General features: G+C 40.5%; 1 protein-coding gene across 1 annotated transcript in view; it reads left to right on the top strand.

Moving 5' to 3' along the window:
• Positions 1 to 594: 594 nt before the first annotated feature.
• qrfprb (pyroglutamylated RFamide peptide receptor b) overlaps positions 595 to 20,859 on the top strand; it is a 58,834-nt gene continuing 38,569 nt past the window's right edge. Inside the window, exon 1 of the mRNA XM_055150406.1 lies at positions 595 to 961. Within this exon, the coding sequence (XP_055006381.1) occupies positions 595 to 961 (367 nt within the window). The remainder of the gene's footprint in view (positions 962 to 20,859) is intronic.

The raw sequence follows: 20,859 nt of genomic DNA, 5'->3' as shown, positions 1-20,859 counted from the left end.
TGGTCTCAATTTGGTCTCAATGGGCCGTGGTCTCGGTCTCGGTCTCGACTCTCACAGGTCTTGGTCTTGCCCTGGTCCCGTGACCCTGTGATCTCGGACTGGTGCTGGTCCTGATGACTGCGCTCTTGCCCACAACACTACCTGATACATAAACAAATAAATAAACACTAAACTAAACTTCGTAACACTGTAAATAGCCATGCCAATTTTGTTTGTGCATTTTACGATTATAAAATTGAACAAAAATGTGATTAAAAAACAAAAAAACAAAAACAAAACAAAAAACACCATTCCGATTGAACACGAGCTCCAACGCGTACTCAGATGACGCTCAGGGGGGGGATGCCAAGACAGGAGGAAAGGCGTGCGTCTGTGTGCGCGCGTTTGTGCTCCCATTGCGCATGCGCCGTGGTGGTTCCATTATTCCACGCGGAGCTTGATAGTGAGCGAGGCGGTCTTGTCACTTCACTCCAGTCCTCCTGCGTCCGAGGAGCCTCCAGCATCACCAGAGACACGGCGACGAGCGCGCGCACCGCCTTTTTTTACGCATGACTTTCGGACTTGTTTTACGCTTCGGTTACACTGGATGACACCATGGCGGATGCGTCCACAAACTCCGGAGACGGTTCGACGAAAATCACGCCAGAAATGCTCCAGAAAACGCTGCAGTATTACAACTTAACGCGCGAGGAGTTTATCAACACGTACAACATCCAGCCGCTGGTTTACATCCCGGAGTTGCCGTACTGCGCGAAAACCACGTTCGTGATTCTCTACGTGATTATTTTCGTCCTCGCGCTCGCTGGGAATAGTTTGGTGATCTATATTATCCTGAAGAAGCGCGCGATCCAAACTGCCACGGACATTTTCATCTGTTCTCTGGCGGTGAGCGACCTCCTCATCACTTTCTTCTGCATCCCCTTCACGCTCCTGCAGAACATCTCGTCGGAGTGGTTCGGAGGTAAGATTTGGAACTTAAGATTTAGTTTGGAATCTGTGGAGAATTATTCCAGCGAGTTGTAGTGGGGAGTTTAAAATAATGACAGGATTCAGCCAAGTCTTTATCCAGGACTAAATCACGCGTAAAACAGGTCCAAACTAGAATTGAACACGATAGAAAAGTGGACTAATTCAGGTTTAAACCAGGATTTATTCCAAGACTATTTAAAGTCTTTTTCCAGTTCTAAATCACATGTAAAACAGGTCCAAACTAGAAATGAATACGATATAAAAGTGGACTAAATCAGGTTTAAACGAGGATTTATTCCAAAACTATTTCAAGACTATTCCAGGACTATTCCATATCTTTTTCCAGTTCAAAATCACATGTAAAAAAGGTCCAAACTAGAATCGAACAAGATAGAAAATTGGACTAAATCAGGTCTAAACCAGGATTTATTCCAGGACTATTTAAAGTCTTTTTCCAGTTCTAAATCACACGTAAAACAGGTCCAAACTAGAAATGAATATGATATAAAAGTGGACTAAATCAGGTTTAAACGAGGATTTATTCCAAAACTATTCCAAGACTATTCCAAGACTATTCCATGTGAGTTTAGAGTTCTAAATCACGTGTAAAAAAGGTCCAAACTAGAATCGAACACGATAGAAAAGTGGACTAAATCATGTCTAAACCAGGATTTATTCCAGTACTATTCCAGGACTATTCCATGTCTTTTTCCAGTTTAAAATCACACGTAAAACAGGTCCAAACTAGAAATGAATATGATATAAAAGTGGACTAAATCATGTCTAAACCAAGATTATTCCTGGACTATTCCAATTTTTATTTTTATTTTTTTCCAATTTTAAATCACACGTAAAACAGGTCCAGACTAGAACTAAACACGATAGAAAAGTGGACTAAATCAGGTTTAAACGAGGATTTATTCCAAAACTTTTCCAGGACTATTCCGTGTGAGTTTAGAGTTCTAAATCACGTGTAAAAAAGGTCCAAACTAGAATCAAGTACGATAGAAAAGTGGACTAAATCAGGTCTAAACCAGGATTTATTCCAGGACTATTCCAGGACTATTCCAGGACTATTCCATGTGATTTTAGAGTTCTAAATCACGTGTAAAAAAGGTCCAAACTAGAATCAAGTACGATAGAAAAGTGGACTAAATCAGGTCTAAACCAGGATTTATTCCAGTACTATTCCAGGACTATTCCATGTCTTTTTCCAGTTCAAAATCACGTGTAAAATAGGTCCAAACTAGAATCGAACACGATAGAAAAGTGGACTAATTCAGGTTTAAACCAGGATTTATGTCAAGGCTATTTCAGGACTGTTTCAAGTCTTTTTATAATTCTAAATCACGTGTAAAACAGGTCCAGTCAAGAACTGTCTAGCATAGAAAACTGGACTAAATCAGGTCTAAACCAGGATTTATTCCAAGACTATTTAAAGTCTTTTTCCAGTTCTAAATCACACGTAAAACAGGTCCAAACTAGAAATGAATACGATATAAAAGTGGACTAAATCATGTCTAAACCAAGATTATTCCTGGACTATTCCAATTTTTTTTTTTTTTTTTTTCCAATTTTAAATCACGCGTAAAACAGGTCCAGACTAGAACTAAACACGATAGAAAAGTGGACTAAATCAGGTCTAAACCAGGATTTATTCCAAAACTATTCCAAGGACTATTCCAGGACTATTCCGTGTGATTTTAGAGTTCTAAATCACGTGTAAAAAAGGTCCAAACTAGAATCAAATACGATATAAAAGTGGACTAAATCAGGTCTAAACCAGGATTTATTCCAGTACTATTCCATGTGATTTTCCAGTTCAAAATCACGTGTAAAATAGGTCCAAACTAGAATCGAACACGATAGAAAAGTGGACTAATTCAGGTTTAAACCAGGATTTATGTCAAGGCTATTTCAGGACTGTTTCAAGTCTTTTTATAATTCTAAATCACGTGTAAAACAGGTCCAGTCAAGAACTGTCTAGCATAGAAAACTGGACTAAATCAGGTCTAAACCAGGATTTATTCCAAGACTATTTAAAGTCTTTTTCCAGTTCTAAATCACACGTAAAACAGGTCCAAACTAGAAATGAATACGATATAAAAGTGGACTAAATCATGTCTAAACCAAGATTATTCCTGGACTATTCCAAGTTTTTTTTTTTTTTTTCCAATTCTAAATCACGCGTAAAACAGGTCCAGACTAGAACTAAACACGATAGAAAAGTGGACTAAATCAGCTTTAAACGAGGATTTATTCCAAAACTATTCCAGGACTATTCCATGTGATTTTAGAGTTCTAAATCACGTTTAAAAAAGGTCCAAACTAGAATCAAATACGATATAAAAGTGGACTAAATCAGGTCTAAACCAGGATTTATTCCAGTACTATTCCAGGACTATTCCATGTCTTTTTCCAGTTCAAAATCACGTGTAAAATAGGTCCAAACTAGAAATGAATACGATTTAAAAGTGGACTAATTCAGGTTTAAACCAGGATTTATGTCAAGGCTATTTCAGGACTGTTCCAAGTCTTTTTATAATTCTAAATCACGTGTAAAACAGGTCCAGTCAAGAACTGTCTAGCATAGAAAACTGGACTAAATCAGGTCTAAACCAGGATTTATTCCAAGACTATTTAAAGTCTTTTTCCAGTTCTAAATCACACGTAAAACAGGTCCAAACTAGAATTGAACACGATAGAAAAGTGGACTAAATCAGGTTTAAACCAGGATTTATGTCAAGGCTATTTCAGGACTGTTTCAAGTCTTTTCAGGACTAAAACCAGATCCAAACCAGGTCTAAACCAGGACTAAACCAGGACTAAAACCAGGTCCAAACCAGGTCTAAACCAGGACTAAACCAGGACTAAAGCAGGCTAAACCAGGTCTAAACCAGGTCTAACCAGGCAAACCAAACCAAACCAGGTCTAAAACTAAACCAGGTCTAAACCAGGTCTAAACCAAGATTAAACCAGGACTAAACCCTAAACCAGGTCTAAACCAGGTCTAAACCAGGTCTAAACCAGGTCAAAACCAGGTCTAAACCAGGTCTAAACCAGGTCTAAACCTAAACCAGGTCTAAACCAGGTCTAAACCAGGTCTAAACCAGGTCTAAACCAGGTCTAAACCAGGTCTAAACCAGGACTAAACCAGGTCAACCAGGATCAACCAGGACTAACGTAGGTCTCAGTTGGGACTAAACTGGCAGTAAATTGTCTGAACCAGGGCTTAAAAAAGAAGGACGACTTTAAAGTTTGTAGAATCAAAACAGGACAGTAGGAAGTGGAGAAAGGATGTATTGATCTCGATCAATACTTGTGAAATTTCCAAGTACTGATTAATTAATTTATTTATTAAAGTATCAATTGAAAAGGTCTATATGACGTTACTTTCTGATCTATGTTATTATGTTTATTCGTCACAAACAGACCTGGAGTTGTGTTTTTTTGTTTCACTCACACATGTTTAACACACAAATCCTGCATATTTACACATTAGAAGTTCTTCTCTCAAACAGAAAACACTCTGGTTCACTTTATGATGTCACGTGGTAATACAGGAAGTGCTCCACTGTGTTTTTAAACTCCGCACACCTTCACTAGAATCGTTCGGATAATTTCAGACCTGGAATTGACGATCTTCACTGAACTAAAGGTAAAGACAACTCCAGGTCTGTTTTTGAGGAGGGAACAACATTATAACACCGATTAAATCTCACAAGAGTCATGATTTTGTAACTTGACCATGATTTGGAAAAATGTGGATGTGCCTCCTATAAAAGTTTGGACTGTGGAAACGGCGTCTTGTTTTGCGTTGGAAAGACTTACATTTATTTTGAGAGGAAAAGCTGAGGACTTCGAGGACATTTCTAACCCTAACCCCCATCATCGTGATCACGTGACCGAAACCCTCCTATTGTCTGTGTGTGATTCATGTTGTTATTGTTTTTGTTTTCTTTTATTTAGTTTTTTCTTTTGTTGTTTTTTTTTTTTTATTTCTATATGTTTTGTTAATATTTTAATATGAAAATCTCAATAAATACATTGTTAAAAATAATCTCACAAGAGTCAATTTTGCGTAACGTAGGATCTTTAAAGAAACAAATTGCGCTGTTACGATTGATCGACAAAACAATCTGAACGCCACTTGTGATTGACTCTTTCTTTTGGATCAATATTACAATGTTCCCGTGTTTGCTTTTACTGTTCTTAATCCTTTCACAACAAGACGGCGAACATGCTGTTTAAAGGCACATGGACAGAGTTGGGGAGTAACAGATTACATGTACCGGAGTTATGTAATCAGAGTACAAGTTATGAGTAACTGTATTCAGTTACAGTTACTGTTTCAGTGAGTGGTAATTGGATTACAGTTACTTTGTTGAAATAAATGGATTACACAGAGGGATTTTCCTGTTTTCACATTTTAGGCTAAATCCCTTTTTTCTTTTTTTTTCTGTAATTCCACTCATTGCCAGACACTAAACCAGGTCTAAACCAGGTCTAAACCAGGTCTAAACCAGGACTAAACCAGGACTAAAGCAGGACTAAAACCAGGTCTAAACCAGGACTAAACCAGGTTCAAACCAGGTCTAAACCAGGACTAAAACCAGGACTAAAACCAGGTCTAAACCAGGACTAAAACCAGGACTAAAACAGGACTAAACCAGGTTCAAACCAGGTCTAAACCAGGACTAAATCCAGGACTAAATCAGGACTAAAACCAGGTCTAAACCAGGACTAAAACCAGGACTAAAACAGGACTAAAACCAGGTCTAAACCAGGACTAAAGCAGGACTAAAGCAGGACTAAAACCAGGACTAAACCAGGACTAAAACAGGGTCTAAAACCAGGTCTAAACCAGGACTAAAACCAGGACTAAAACAGGACTAAAACCAGGTCTAAACCAGGTCTAAACCAGGACTAAACCAGGTCTAAAGCAGGTGTAAACCAGGTCTAAAACCAGGACTAAACCAGGTCTAAAACCAGGAGAGATCACTAGATTACTGAAACATGCACGGATGATGATCTGAAACTTCCCCCTTTTTTGTTATTGAGAGATTTACACCACTGGGGTCATGAACGACTCGGTAAAACACCAGGTCAGTACAAACCGACTCGTTGGTAGGTGCTTTCACAGTTCACATTTGCTCATTCAACACCTCAAATTTGGGACTAGACCCAAAACTGAACCAGGACTAGACCCAAAACTGAACCAGGACCTAGAAGCGGAGCGAACCGAGTCTCCATAGAAACAAGCAAGTGACGGACCCAACGACCAAGAAGTTACACAGTGCACCAGGACTGGGTGTCATTAAGAAGTTGCCGATACGATACGTACACCAGGACTGAACCAGGACTGAACCAGGACTAAACCAGGACTAAACCAGGACGAAACCAGGTCTACGCCAGGACTACAACAGGACTGAACCAGGTCTACGCCAGGACAGAACCTGGACTGAACCAGGACTGAACCAGGACTGAACCAGGACTGAACCAGGACTACACCAGGACTGAACCTGGACTGAACTTGGACTGAACCACGACTGAACCAGGACTAACCCAGGACTAAACCAGGTCTACGCCAGGACTACAACAGGACTAAACCAGGACTGAACTAGGACTACATCAGGACTAGACCAGGACTAATCCTATGCTGTGTCAGTAGTGGAATTTTAATATATACATGCCGCAACCTCAGAGCCGATCGCCAGGACTACACCTGGACTACACCTGGACTGAACCAGGACTAAACCAGGACTAAAGCAGGTCTAAAACCAGGTCTAAAACCAGGAGAGATCACTAGATTACTGAAACTAGATTCACAGTTCACATTTGCTCATTCACCACCTCAAATTTGGGACTAGACCCAAAACTGAACCAGGACCTAGAAGCGGAGCGAACCGAGTCTACATCAGGTCTAAAATGGGTTCAGTTTAGGACTCAAATAACAAAGGAGATGAGACAAAGAGATTGACAGGCCATGACGCGCTGGTCTGTACGGAGCCGAGTTTTGTTTACGCTACGAGAGGAAACAAAGAGACAGAGTTAAGTGCCGAATCACAATAATGAATGAATAATTGGTTTAAAGATGCATTGTGTAACTTTTCCGGCGGAGGGTTCGTCAAATCCACCTCTGTACGTCATTTTAAAGCAGTAACATCTTCACGGAGAACGTTTTTGTTTTGTCTGGAATGTTTCGCAGTGTGGCATTAAACCTTTCCATCTTCACGGAAACCAAACCAGTCCAAGTTACAGGTCAGATCTGTGGAGAGGCGACCCCGCTCGCAGTCAGAATGTTTGTTTTTCTACGTATTTTTGAGTGATAAAACCACCTGTAATCACACGACAATGACATCTCCATAGAAACAAGAAAGTGACGGACTCAACCACTCAAAAAGTTACACAGTGCATCAGGGCTGGGTGTCATTAAGAAGCTGCCGATACGATACAGACCTCGATACATACACCAGGACTAAACCAGGACTGAACCAGGACTACACCAGGACTAAACAGGACTGAACCAGGACTACACCAGGACTGAACCAGGACTGAACCAGGACTACACCAGGACTAAACCAGGACTAACCAGGACTACACCAGGACTGAACCAGGTCTAAACCAGGACTATGCCAGTACTACAACAGGACTGAACTAGGACTAAACCAGGTCTGAACCAGGTCTAAACCAGGTCTAAACCAGGACTACGCCAGGACTATGCCAGTACTACAACAGGACTGAACTAGGACTAAACCAGGACTGAACCAAGACTAAACAAGGACTAAACCAGGTCTACGCCAGGACTGAACCAGGACTGAACCAGGACTACACCAGGACTGAACAAGGACTAAACCAGGACTACATTAGGACTACACCAGGACTGAACCAGGTCTGAACCAGGACTACACCAGGACTACAACAGGACTGAACCAGGACTGAACCAGGACTAAACCTGGATTGAACCAGGACTGAACCAGGACTGAACCAGGTCTAAACCAGGTCTAAACCAGGACTACGCCAGAACTATGCCAGTACTACACCAGGACTGAACCAAGACTGAACCAGGTCTGAACCAGGTCTAAACCAGGTCTAAACCAGGACTACACCAGGACTATGCCAGTACTACAACAGGATTGAACTAGGACTAAACCAGGACTGAACCAGGACTAAATGAGGACTAAACCAGGTCTACGCCAGGACTGAACCAGGACTGAACCAGGACTAAACAAGGACTAAACCAGGACTAAACAAGGACTAAACCAGGTCTACGCCAGGACTGAACCAGGACTGAAACAGGACTACACCAGGACTGAACCAGGACTGAACAAGGACTAAACCAGGACTACATTAGAACTAAACCAGGACTACACCAGGACTACACCAGGACTAAACCAAGATTAAACCAGGACTGAACCAGGAGCGCAGCTGTTGAGCCGATCTCCTCCGCTGATGGTTTTATGTAATAAATCCACTAAAGTCTCTCTCAGCCTGGTCCATTGTTCCGGGAAAAGTCCGGGAAATGTCACTTGTTTCCAGGGCAACGGACTCCCTAGACGCACGCCAAGTATTTTTCTCCCATTTGTTGTTCATTTGATTCACCTGACCCGTCCGCACACTCACATACCCCCTCGTAAAATTCCAGAACGTTAAAACCCGACCTGGTCCAGGACTGTGAGACAGACTAAGAATAAATGAGCACTCAAACATGTGTGAATGAAACAAAACACAACTCCAGGTCTGTTTTTCATAAAGTAACATGACTCAAAGCTCACAGGAGTAAATTTTGCAGCCCTACAAAGCAGTACAAAAAAAAAAAAGAAACAAATTACACCGAAAAACGTGTTATAGAGTACAGTATATCCACTATACAGATCCCTATATGACCCAATCCACACCTTCTACACCGTCTCCCGGGGAAACCACACATTCCCTCACACTTCTAATGAACGACAGGAGCCAAAACCTGAGCCCTGCAGACTGAGAACTCCCACAGGTGTCTATGGCAACTTTATCGACTCGAGCATTGATCCCGTGTTATGTAATAGGTCGGAATCACATCATATCACAAGACTGTAGAAAGTCGAATCCCAGTGGTTTGTGACTGAGCTGGAGGAAGGTCAGAAATTTATGTTCAAATTTGTAGTTTAACTTTCAGAGCGCAGGTTTGTTGACCTGGTTTATGGTTCATATATGTGTAAATTAATATATGGACCAAAGAAGAGATGTACGGTTGTATTGAAAGAAGAGTTTCACCTGTTTAATTTTTGTCCTTATGTTGCCAAGTTTTGGGTTTCTGTTCGATCTTGGGTACAGTCAAATTCCCTCCAGAAACATCGTGTTGTGCATTTTTGAGTGGAAGTTCACACCTTTTATGAACACAATTATTTTGTTAGGTAAGAGTTTTTAATTTTTAAGGCTTCAGCAATATCAAATTTATGTTTAGAAGACTTTAAAAACGTAACAGACCTTTTTCACTACGGCCGGAAGTGTCGCGATGTCGGGTAAACGTCACTCCTAGTTAATGCTTTTCTATGGCAAAATATCTGTGGAAATGTCTCGCGTATTTTCCACCAGCTTCATAAATCTGCCCCATCAACAAATCTTCATCCAACAATGTCGACAAAGGATAAACATTCTGACATGAAGAATTTAGAATTTTATCATCAGAAGAGCCTCTAGTCAGAAAATCCATGTTCAGGTCGTGTTACAAATTGTTACAAATGAAATTGTATTTCAAGTTTTAAATATTTAAAAAGTAAATATTAAAAGTAATAAATATATTAAACCCTTAAAATACAGCAAAAATGTTTGAGGAGATAATGATTTGGGTGGAAATGTCTGTCTTAAATGTAACAGGGTTAATAATTGTCCGATTTTCAGGTTCAGTAATTCGAGCTCTACAACCTTCATTTCAATTTTATTTTAAATCTTTTTCTTTTAATATAGCATTGGTGGGTTTGTAAACCAACAAATTAAGTAATGCTGGCCTTTGCTAATTCTGTTATGCATGATTATGCGTTTTACTGTCAGCATCTCTAAAAATGTTGATGTTGCAGCCATTTTTAATTGGTAAACATCCAAAAGTTTATTAATTGTTCAAGAGAAATGTTGCTGACAAACCAATAGAAGAGGTCATGATTTTCTGACTACTGGGCTTTCTGATTAAAGGGCCTTCTGACTAGTGGGCCTTCTGACTAGTGGGCCTTCTGATTAAAGGGCCTTCTGTTTAAAGGGCCTTCTGATTAAAGGGCCTTCTGATTAAAGGGCCTTCTGACTAGTGGGCCTTCTGATTAACGGGCTTTCTAACGGGCTTTCTGATTAACGGGCCTTCTGATGATAAGGGTGTAACCAGAATTTATCCACAGCTGTCAAAGTAAGAAAGACGAAAACTTGAAGGCGAACAACTACTGAGCAAAACTAATGTTATGGTCATGAATAAAACAGAAGTAACTTGTGAACTCAGACTGATTCTAGAATTAAAATTAAAAAAAATATTTCATGATGTTGATATTTACATAGACAGAGAGATTTGTGCAGTTTGGAGGCTGCAGATGTTCAGAGATTACATGTCCAGCATTTAAACTGCACAAATCTCTTTGTCTATGCAAATATCTACATCAAGAAATCGATTTTTCATTTTAATTCTAGAATCAGTCTGAGTTCACAAGTTACTTATGTTTTATTCATGACCATAACATTAGTTTTGCTCAGTAGTTCACTAACGCGTCGTCATCGTTCGCCTTTAAATTTTCGTCTTTCTTACCTTGATAGTTGTGGATAAATTCTTCATGTTAGAATGTTTATCCTTTGTCGATCTTGTTGGATGAAGATTTGGTGATGGGGCAGATTTATGAAGGAAAATACGCGAGACATTTCCACAGACATTTGCCATAGAAAAGCATTAACTGGAAGTGACGTTTACCCGACATCACGGTACTTTCTGTTGTGAAAAAGGTCTATGCTGGGAATTATTTTGGTCGGCGGCAAGAAACACTAATTCAACATGACGGACGGAGCGAGAAAGCATGTAAAAGGTATTGATCCCGGTTATTTATCCACTCTAACGACAGAGGACCCAAGACGATTAGACCAGAAATTGGTCATAAGCATCGACGGACGACAAATCACCCTTTTCAACCCCGACAAAAGCCTGGACCAAACCAAATTTCTGGTCTGAATCGCCAACTACCTGGACAAATATTCACTTGGGCGATATCCACAATGACTTGGTGGAAACTCCTGGGCCATTCACAGCAGAAAAGATGAAAACCTCCAAGAGTCTCGATGTGTTGTTGAACTTGTTGGAGTCCACGGTTTGTTAGGATCTTCTACGTTTGCTCTGCGGGTGTTTGAAAGTCGTTTAATTCACCGTTAGTGGTTCTTTTCACTCAGAATACGAAAAAGACATTTTCCTTCTTCGGTGCTTCTATTTGTGCATCCGATAATGCAGCAGGAATTTACCATTATCAGGGATAAATACGCGAGGTTACGCACTGTGTTTGACGCTATCGTGGTTCTTGCCTCCGACCAAAATATTTCCCAGCATGCAACGCGGGCTTTTAATAACAATGACGTCAGCTGAAACTCACCTATAGGAAATGGAATATTTGCTCACTGGTATTAGGGATATAGTAATAATGATCATCATCATTAGGGCTGGGTATCATTAAGAAGTTGCCGATACGATACATACCACGATACACAGGCCGAGATACGATACAAATCTCGATACAGTGCACTTTCGATTCAATACGATATATTTCAAATCGGTTTGATTCACTGGGATTCTAAAAGTCTTTGTTGAACCACTTCTTGTCCAAAGTTAATATGAAAAACATCCAAAAGCAAAGCAGCGAAAATGTCAAATGTGTCGCATAAACGAGTTTCCTTCCCTCTAAACAAGCAACAAAACTGTAGCGCTGTAACAAAATAATTTAGTAAAATATACCAAAAACTACTATCGATACAGCAGCCCACGATATCGATACCGTATCATCACATTGAACGATACGATAAATCAATATTTTGGTATTTTCATCATTATTGTTATTGTTTACTTCTTGTGTTCTTTATTTTAATATGGTGTGGGCCCTTTGTTTGTTTTACTTTTACTTTTTAATTTGTGTTTTTTATGTTCTTTTTTAGTCTTTATTATTATTTTAATTATTATTACTATTAGTAGTAGTAGTAGTAGTAGTAGTAGTAGTAGTAGTTAGGTATTTCCTTCCTGCTGCTGTCAGACTGTACAACAAACACTACTAAATTATATCCATGTGCAATTATTTTTAAGTCTATTTTTAAATTATTTTTAAGACATTATTTATTATCTGTTTTTTTTGTATGTTACCTTTTCCTGCTGTTCTGAAATGGCGCGTTGCAACACTGGAATTTCCCCACTGTGGGACTAATAAAGGCATATCTTATCTTATCTGTTATCTAGTAGTAGTAGTAGTAGTAGTAGTAGTAGTAGTAGTAGTAGTTCCTTATGTGTGTGTATTAAGTATGAGTAGTTCTAGATGTGATGTGTGGGTGGTGTTTGGTTGAGTGTGAAGCCCGACCTCCTCGGGTTTGTCAATAATAAATAAAGGGAAGAAAAAAAAAAAAAGACTGGGGAGAGCGTCTGGGGATTAAAAGGTTAATGGGAAATCTTTCAGTGTCTTTAAGCGCCCAGAGACGTCAATTATAGACAAACTGATCCAACCTGTGGAGAGACTGAGCGACTCGAGTGTCTTAGATTCAAAAGACTTCGGTAATCTGACCTAATTCTGATTTTATTTTCCAAACTAAACTACTAAACTGTCCGTAAAACTTAAAACTGAAATGTATTTATTTTATTTGATCAATTTTTGGCAGTTTATTCGGTGCTTTTTTTTTTTTTTTTTTTTCCAGCATAAGCCAGTATTTATTAGGGATGGGACAAGATCTCGTGAGACAAAATCGCCAAAAGATCGTGGACACGTGGAAAAATTCTCATCTCGTCTCGTTCTTGTTGACCCCAATCTCGTATCTCTTGTCTTGTTTTGTGGAAATTGTTAAAGGTTGTATAGAGGATTTTCCAAGGAACGAGAAATCCAGCGACTGTTTGTCCTTTTTCAAATGTTGCGCATGCGTGAAACCACCCCCCCTCCCCTACAGCTCCTACGTAGAAACACCTCCTCCCTCCTCCTCCTTACGCCAGAAACAGGTTTGTTTACAGCCGGTGAACTGCACATGACTTGTAAACAACTAACTACAGTGTTGGTTAGGCAAGACGGAGAAGTGAGGAGCGGGGGAGGGAGCGGGTGCGCGGACATTTCGTGAGGCGAGAGGGACGAGAGAAGTGAGGAGCAGGGAGAAGAGCGGATCGGGCAGCGGGGAGAGGAGCAGGAAAGGGGAGCAGAGAAGGTTGCGCGGAGATTCAGTGCGAATGAACTAGTTACAACACGCAGCAGCAAGCGGACTCTTTCTTTGCCTTGAAAATTACGTTTTCAGACATAGGATATCGCTTTCGTGTCCTGAAAAACGTTTGTCTTGCTCTTGGAAATAAAGTACGTTTTCATAATAAGCAGAAGTTTCCTGTCCAGGAGTAATTTGTGGACCAGTGCGTCAGTCTTTAGACCCTGCGTCTGCTTCAGTTGCGCCATCGCTGGAATGAATCTCCAAGAATCACCTTAGTTTGGCTTCGCTGCTTTTCCCCTTGTCTTCTTCTTTCAGCGACCTCAAAAACGGACTTTCTTTTGCGGTAACTGCTCCTGGATTCTTGTCGCCATTGCAACAAACTTTGTGCGAACTGCGAGGAAGATATAGTTAAAAAAAGCCGCTAAGAACTGTTGCGTTGGTGGAGTAAACAGCGTCTGCGTCTTGCGTCTGTGGACTGCGTGACAGTCGTACGTAAACCACGTACCGGCGGCGCAGGCAAGTCAGTTACACTAGAAACGTAGGGAGTTTGATTGACAGCCTGTCAGCTCACAGATAACGAGGCAGTGTCGTTATCTATTGGCAAATGTTTAGCCCCACCACATCCAGAGTTGATGAATTTTTGGTCATCATAATTACAAGGCTACTGCACCTCTATAATCTATCATTGACAATTTGAAACAAAAAAAATCCTCCATACAACCTTTAAAGGTTGTATAGAGCATTTTTTTAAGGGAAGAGAAATACAGCGACAGTCCTTTTTCAAATGTCGTGCAAGCGTGACACCACCTTCCTCCTCCACAGCTCCCTCAGTAGAAACACCTCCTCCCGCCTCATTACTCTAGAAATCACGCTTGTTTGTATCCAGAATTACTGTTGAAGTGACCTGTCTAGAAGTAACTTAGCGACCGACGTGTCAGTCTTTAGACCCTTCATCTGCTTCTTTCACCCAAACGCTGGAAAAGATCTCCAAGAATCACCTCAGGTTGGCTTTGCTCCTTTTCCCCTTCTCTTCTTCTTTCAGCGACCTCAAAAACGGACTTTCTTTTGCGGCGAACTGGTCGTGGATTTTCGTCCGACATCTCAACAAACTTTGTGCGAAATGTGAGGAAGCGACAGTTTGAAAAAGCCTCTAAGAACCGCTGCGTAAACCACGTAATCCCCGCGCTCCGACGAGTCAGTTACACTAGAAACGTAGGGAGTTTGATTGACGACCTAACAGCCAATAGAAAATGAGGGAGCCTCGTTTTCTATTGGCTGATGTTTATCTGCCCTCACTACGTCCACGGTTGATAGATTTTCATTCTCTTTTTTTTGGTCATCATAATTACAAAGCTGCTGCGTCTCTGTAATGGTATTTTAAACTTTCACTGACAATTTGAAACAAACAAAAAAAATCCTCCATACAACCTTTAAGCTAGTTTTTTTTTCACCTAAGATTAACATTAAAGTAAGAGTAGATGAAAAGAAAAAAAATAATAATGACAATAATAACGTGAATGAACCGATAAAAGAACTGTGAACTTTTTGTGAAATCTGATTTTTTTTCGAGGTCGTTCACATTTCCGATTAAATGCGACTTGTTTGTGATCTCCAGTGTGAACTTTAAACGCCCCAAAAGTGTCCCGCATGTGCATTGGAAGCCACGCCGACGTCATGTGCAGCAAGCATGCTCAGTGTTTATGGAATGCTGGTCTTGTCTCCCAAAATCTGGTCCAGTTCTTTGTAAAATGGACAGGTTGCACGTCCACGGCCGCTTCGTTTGTTTGAGACTGTAGCCTCCTTGTATGTGGCTCGTTTATTTTTCGTTGACATTGGGCCGTCTGTAGTCGCGCTCGGACATTTTTGTGGCAATCATTTCAGAAACCGCCCTGTTCCGATAAGATTCCTCCAATTTGTCCTGAAAACAGCGATCCCCCCAAATACTAATTAACTTAGAAATTAACTTAACAAAGACTAAACCAGGACTAATCTTGGACTTGAGAGCGAGAGAGAACCCTGAGCCTGTGGAGCAGGGTGTCTGCAAAGAGCGATCAGGCGAAGGCTGCACTTCACCTGGTGGGGAGTGGAGTTCTGTTCCGTTACATTTACCTGTGTTCGCCCGTCCTGACACTCCTGCTGTCCTGGTTTAGTCCTGGTTTAGTCCTGGTTCAGTCCTGGTTTAGTCCTGGTTCAGTCCTGGTTTAGTCCTGGTTTAGTCCTGGTTTAGTTCGTTTTAGTCCCATTTTATTCCTGGTTTAGTCCCATTTTAGTCCTGGTTTAGTCCTTGTTTAGTCCTGTTTTAGTCCTGTTTTAGTCCTGGTTTAGTCCTGGTTTAGTCCTGTTTTAGTCCTTGTTCAGTCCTGTTTTAGTCCTGGTTTAGTTCTGTTTTAGTCCTGTTTTAGTCCTTGTTTAGTCCTGTTTTAGTCCTGGTTCAGTCCTGGTTCAGTCCTGGTTTAGTCCTGGTTCAGTCCTGTTTTAGTCCTGGTTTAGTCCTGGTTCAGTCCTGGTTTAGTCCTGGTTCAGTCTTGGTTTAGTCCTGGTTTAGTCCTGTTTTAGTCCTGGTTCAGTCTTGGTTTAGTCTTGTTTTAGTCCTGTTTTAGTCCTGGTTTATTGTTTTAGTCCTGGTTCAGTCCTGTTTTAGTCCTGGTTCAGTCCTGTTTTAGTCCTGGTTCAGTCCTGTTTTAGTCCTGGTTCAGTCCTGGTTCAATCCTGGTTTACTCCTGTTTTAGTCCTGGTTTAGTTGTTTTAGTCCTGGTTTATTGTTTTAGTCCTGTTTTAGTCCTGGTTCAATCCTGGTTTACTCCTGTTTTAGTCCTGTTTTAGGATTAATTTGGAAATTTTAAAAAGCCCCACAAAACTGAAACTTCACATTTCACTTAGACATTTTCCCCTAAAAGAAATCCTCAAGTTTTAATCACCGTCTCCTCTCAGTAAACAAAAGTCCCAGAGGTATTAACACGTAGAAGTGAAGCAGCACGGCCAAACTCCGCTCGCTCGATCAATAGAACAGATAGATGGAACAGGAGCTCATGTTTGGAGATGGAAAAACACTGAGAAACATGATCTGACCGTTGACCGTTGGGCCCCGCTGAGGACGTGAGCCGCTGGGACTGAAAATGAAATGTGATGAGAGCAATTTTCACAAACAGAAGGAGAATAAAAGTGAAGTGCACACGGCAGATCAGAGTAATTTTTCCACTAAAACACAGTTAACTTCATTATATTTAAAGAGTCTGTGAGTGTGTATACAAGCACATCAATAACCCGGTTATTAGCCATATCCCGGTTATGTCAGTATTCGTGTTACTGCGTTTACATGCGCACTGAGAAACCGGGACACTCATATCCGCGTATACATGATCAAATGGAGTATCCCGGTTTCTTGACATAATCTTACAAATGTGCAGGCGCAAAAATTAACTTAAATCGATTTCATAAACCAGGAAAAATACAAACCGTGAGCTCCTTTAGCATAAGAAGCTAAGGAGCTACGAGATCTCCCACAATCCACTGTGCAGATTCTTCATTAAAATCTTCTGCATAAATAAACTCAACTTTACAACATATAAACCATAAACACTATAGACACATCAGCCCGTTTGATCAGATAATTCAGCTGTGATCACATTTATTTACGTTTTACAGAAACGAAACTTAAGACCGTTTGGCTAATTAGCATAAACTGTTAGCGGCGATAAAAACAACTCGCTCCTTGCGCCGCTGATGCGATCAGTTTCTTTTGGACTAAATGACACGACTCTCTGGATTATGTGTGTTATTTCTGTGACAGAAGAGGTGTTTAATGATGGTAAGTGTGTTCTGTGCGTGTAGAGTATAGGAGATAGTTCATGTTTTAGCTTTTCAGCGTCACACGAGTGCAGGTCGTACGAGTGCAGATTGTACGTGTGCAGGTTTAGCGCAGCTCTTTATTTTACAGTCATTTCACTCGTTTGGTCACTTTATTTATGTTGTCAATTTATTTATGTCACTACTGTTGTGGTGAAAGGCTGGAAAGTGTCTTTTGGACGCATGCGCACTCAACTTTATGTTGCAGTAACCGGGATACTGCGTTTACATGCCACAAGTAACCCGGTTACTATCGGAATAAACCAGCTACAGTAACCCGGTTTCTAATAACCGGGACACTGAAACCGGGTTACTGAAACCGGGTTACTGCGTATACATGCACCATCAAGAAACCGGGATACTCAAAAAACCCGATCATAACCGGGTTATTGATGTGCATGTAAACACACTCAGTGTTAGAATGTTGTTTCCTCATCGCAAACAAACCCGGGGATGTGTTGTTTTTTTTTCATTCACACATGATGTTTGAGTAACACTTTGGTATTAGTTTGTTTACATCTCCAAAGCTCAAATAAAACACAACTCCGGGTCTGTTTGGAGTTCTGTTTTATTTTTGTCCTCATGATTCGGTCGCTTTATTTGTACTCGTAGGTAAATTTGTTTCGCAGATTTGAGCGGCTGGTCCCACGTTTCACATTTCATTCATCCACATCATAAACAATAAACACGTATAAAAAAAAAAAAACACAATTACAAAATAAAGTGTTATAGTGTTGAAGTTGCTTCTGTTATTTTTTGTTATTAGTTTTACAAATTCTGTCCTTACGTGTCTGTGTTACATATGAGTGGTTCTAGATGTGATGTGTGGGTGGTGTTTGGTTGAGTGTGAAGCCTGACCTCCTCTGATTTGTCATTAATAAATAAAAAAAATAAAAAAAGGGAAGAGTGTCTGGGGAATAAAAGGTTGATGAGAAATCTTCCAGTGTCTTTAAAGGTTATATGGAGGATTTTTTTATTTGTTTCAAATTGTCAATGAAAGTTTAAAATACAAGACTGCTGCATCTTTGTAATGGTAATTATGATGACCAAAGGGGAAAAAAATTAAAATCCATCAACTGTAGACGTAGTGAGGCCAGATAAACATCAGCCAATAGAAAACGAGGTCACTTCTTTATCTATTGGCTGTTAGGTTGTTAATTTAACTCCCTACGTTTCTAGCATCACTGACTCGCCGGCGCGTGGGGATTAAGCGGTTTACGTTCGCCTCTCACGCACTGACGCCGTTTACTCAACCAATACAGCGGTTCTTAGGGCCTTTTTTAAACTGTAGTTTCCTCTCAGTTTGCACAAAGTTTGTTGTAATGATAGACAAGAATTCACAACCAGTTCATCGCCAAAGAAAGTCCATTTTTGACATCGCGGAAAGAAGAAGAGAAGGGGAAAAGGAGCAAAGCACAACATTTGAAAAAAGGACAAACAGTCGCTGCATTTCTTTTTGCTTGGAAAATCTTCTATACAACCTTTAAAGGTTGTATAGAAGATTTTTTAAGGGAAGTGAAATACAGCGACAATCGTTTTTTAAATGTTGTGCATGCGTAACACCACCATCCTCCTCCACAGCTCCCTCAGTAGAAACACCTCCTCCCGCCTCGTTACTCTAGAAATCACACTTGTTTACATCCACTGTGCGTTCAGAATTACTGTTGAAGTGACCTGTTGAGAAATATTTTAGCGACCGACGTGTCAGTTTTTAGACCCTTCGTCTGCTTCAGTCTATGGAAGGAATCTCCAAGAATCACCTCAGTTTGGTTTTGCTCCTTTTCCCCTTCTCTTCTTCTTTCAGCGACCACAAAAACGGACTTTCTTTTGCGGCGAACTGGTCGTGGATTCTCGTCCGCCATCGCAACAAACTTTGTGCGAATTGCGAGGAAGCGACAGTTTGAAAAATCCTCTCAGAACCGCTGCATAAACCAGATAATCCCCGCGCGCCGGCGAGTCACTTACACTAGAAACGTATGGAGTTTGATTGACAACCTAACAGCCAATAAATAAAGAGGGAGCCTCGTTGTCTATTGGCTGATGTTTATCTGGCCTCACTGCATCAGATTTTCATTCTTTTCTTTGTTGGTCACCATAATTTCAAGGCTGCTGCGTCTCTGTAATGGAATTTTAAACTTTCAACGAAAATTTGAAACTAAAAAGAAAAATCCTACATACAACCTTTAAGCGCCCAGAGACTTCCATTGTGAACATGCATGTGCGAATGAAACAAAACACAACTCCGGCTCTGTTTGTGATGAGGAAACAACATCATAACACAGATCAGAAAATAGCGTAATATGGACCCTTTATTATATATTGTAGATTGATAAAAAGGTAGAAGCTTGACCACTCTGACCGCTCTGTCTGAGGTACGTGATTAAAATGCACAGCTGCAGGTCTGTAGAGATGGACATTGGAGGTTGCCATAGCACCTGTGAGGTTCAGGTCAAATACACTCATGGTCCATCTGTGGCCACTGTTATAATGCAGACACTTGGACTATGCAAAATGGAGTTATTTTATTAAGGTTATTTGATTTATTTATTTCGGTTACAGGTATATTTTGACATTAAAGGTTGTATGGAGGATTTTTTTTTTGTTTCAAACTGTCAGTGAAAGATTAAAATACAATTACAGAGACGCAGCAGTTTTGTAATTATGATGACCAAAAAAAAAAAAAAAGAACGAAAATCTATCAACTGTGGACGTGTTGAGGCCAGATAAACATCAGCCAATAGAAAACGAGGCTCCCTCATTTTCTATTGGCTGTTGGGTTGTCAATCAAACTCCCTAGTATAACTGACTCGTCGGAGCGCGGGGATTACGTGGTTTACGCGGCGGTTTTTAGAGGCTTTTTCGAACTGTCGCTTCCTCGCATTTCGCACAAAGTTTGTCACGACGGCGGACGAGAATCCACGACCGGTTCGCCGCAAAAGAAAGTCCGTTTTTGAGGTCGCTGAAAGAAGAAGAGAAGTGGAAAAGGAGCAAAGCCAAACTGAGGTGATTCTTGGAGATTCCTTCCAGCGATGGCGCGACCGAAGCAGACGAAGGGTCTAAAAACTGACGCGTCGGTCGCTGAATCACTTCTAGACAGGAAACTTCAACAGTAATTCTGAATGCACACAAGGACTGTCGCTGTATCTGTCCCTTAAAAAAATCCTCTATACAACCTTTAATTCATAAACAGTCATATTTAACAGACACAGACCGAAAAGGTGTCGGCTGAAGTTTAAGCTTATTCTGCCTTTACCTTTTATTCCTTTGTCAGAGCTTCATCTTGACATCAGTTCATCTTCATAAATACAGCAAGAGGAAACAAACTAATCAGAAACAGAACAACAAAGTCCTACAGCACAAACTAAGTGTCATATTTCATGTATCTGTCCAGAGTTAAACATTTAAACTTCTTTATGAAGTGAAAGAGACTGGTGCACAATTTTAGGTTTTCTGTACGTTTGTTCCAGAGCTCCACCCCTTTAACAGATTTACAAAATTTCATAATGTTTGTTCTGATTTTCTTTTTGATAAACATGGTCGTGCCTCTGAGCTCGTATCGGCTCTTTCGGATTTTGAACATGTTCTGTATCGATTTTGACAGGAGATTATTGTTTACTTTGAACATGATTTTCAGAGTATAAAAGTCGACTAAATCATAAAATT

Source organism: Boleophthalmus pectinirostris, unplaced genomic scaffold (genome assembly GCF_026225935.1).
Source record: "Boleophthalmus pectinirostris isolate CB_2022bp ecotype Guang Dong unplaced genomic scaffold, ASM2622593v1 HiC_scaffold_14, whole genome shotgun sequence".
Classification (NCBI taxonomy): domain Eukaryota; kingdom Metazoa; phylum Chordata; class Actinopteri; order Gobiiformes; family Gobiidae; genus Boleophthalmus; species Boleophthalmus pectinirostris.
Note: the sequence above shows the minus strand (reverse complement) of the source record. Positions and strands in the feature narration are given on the sequence as shown.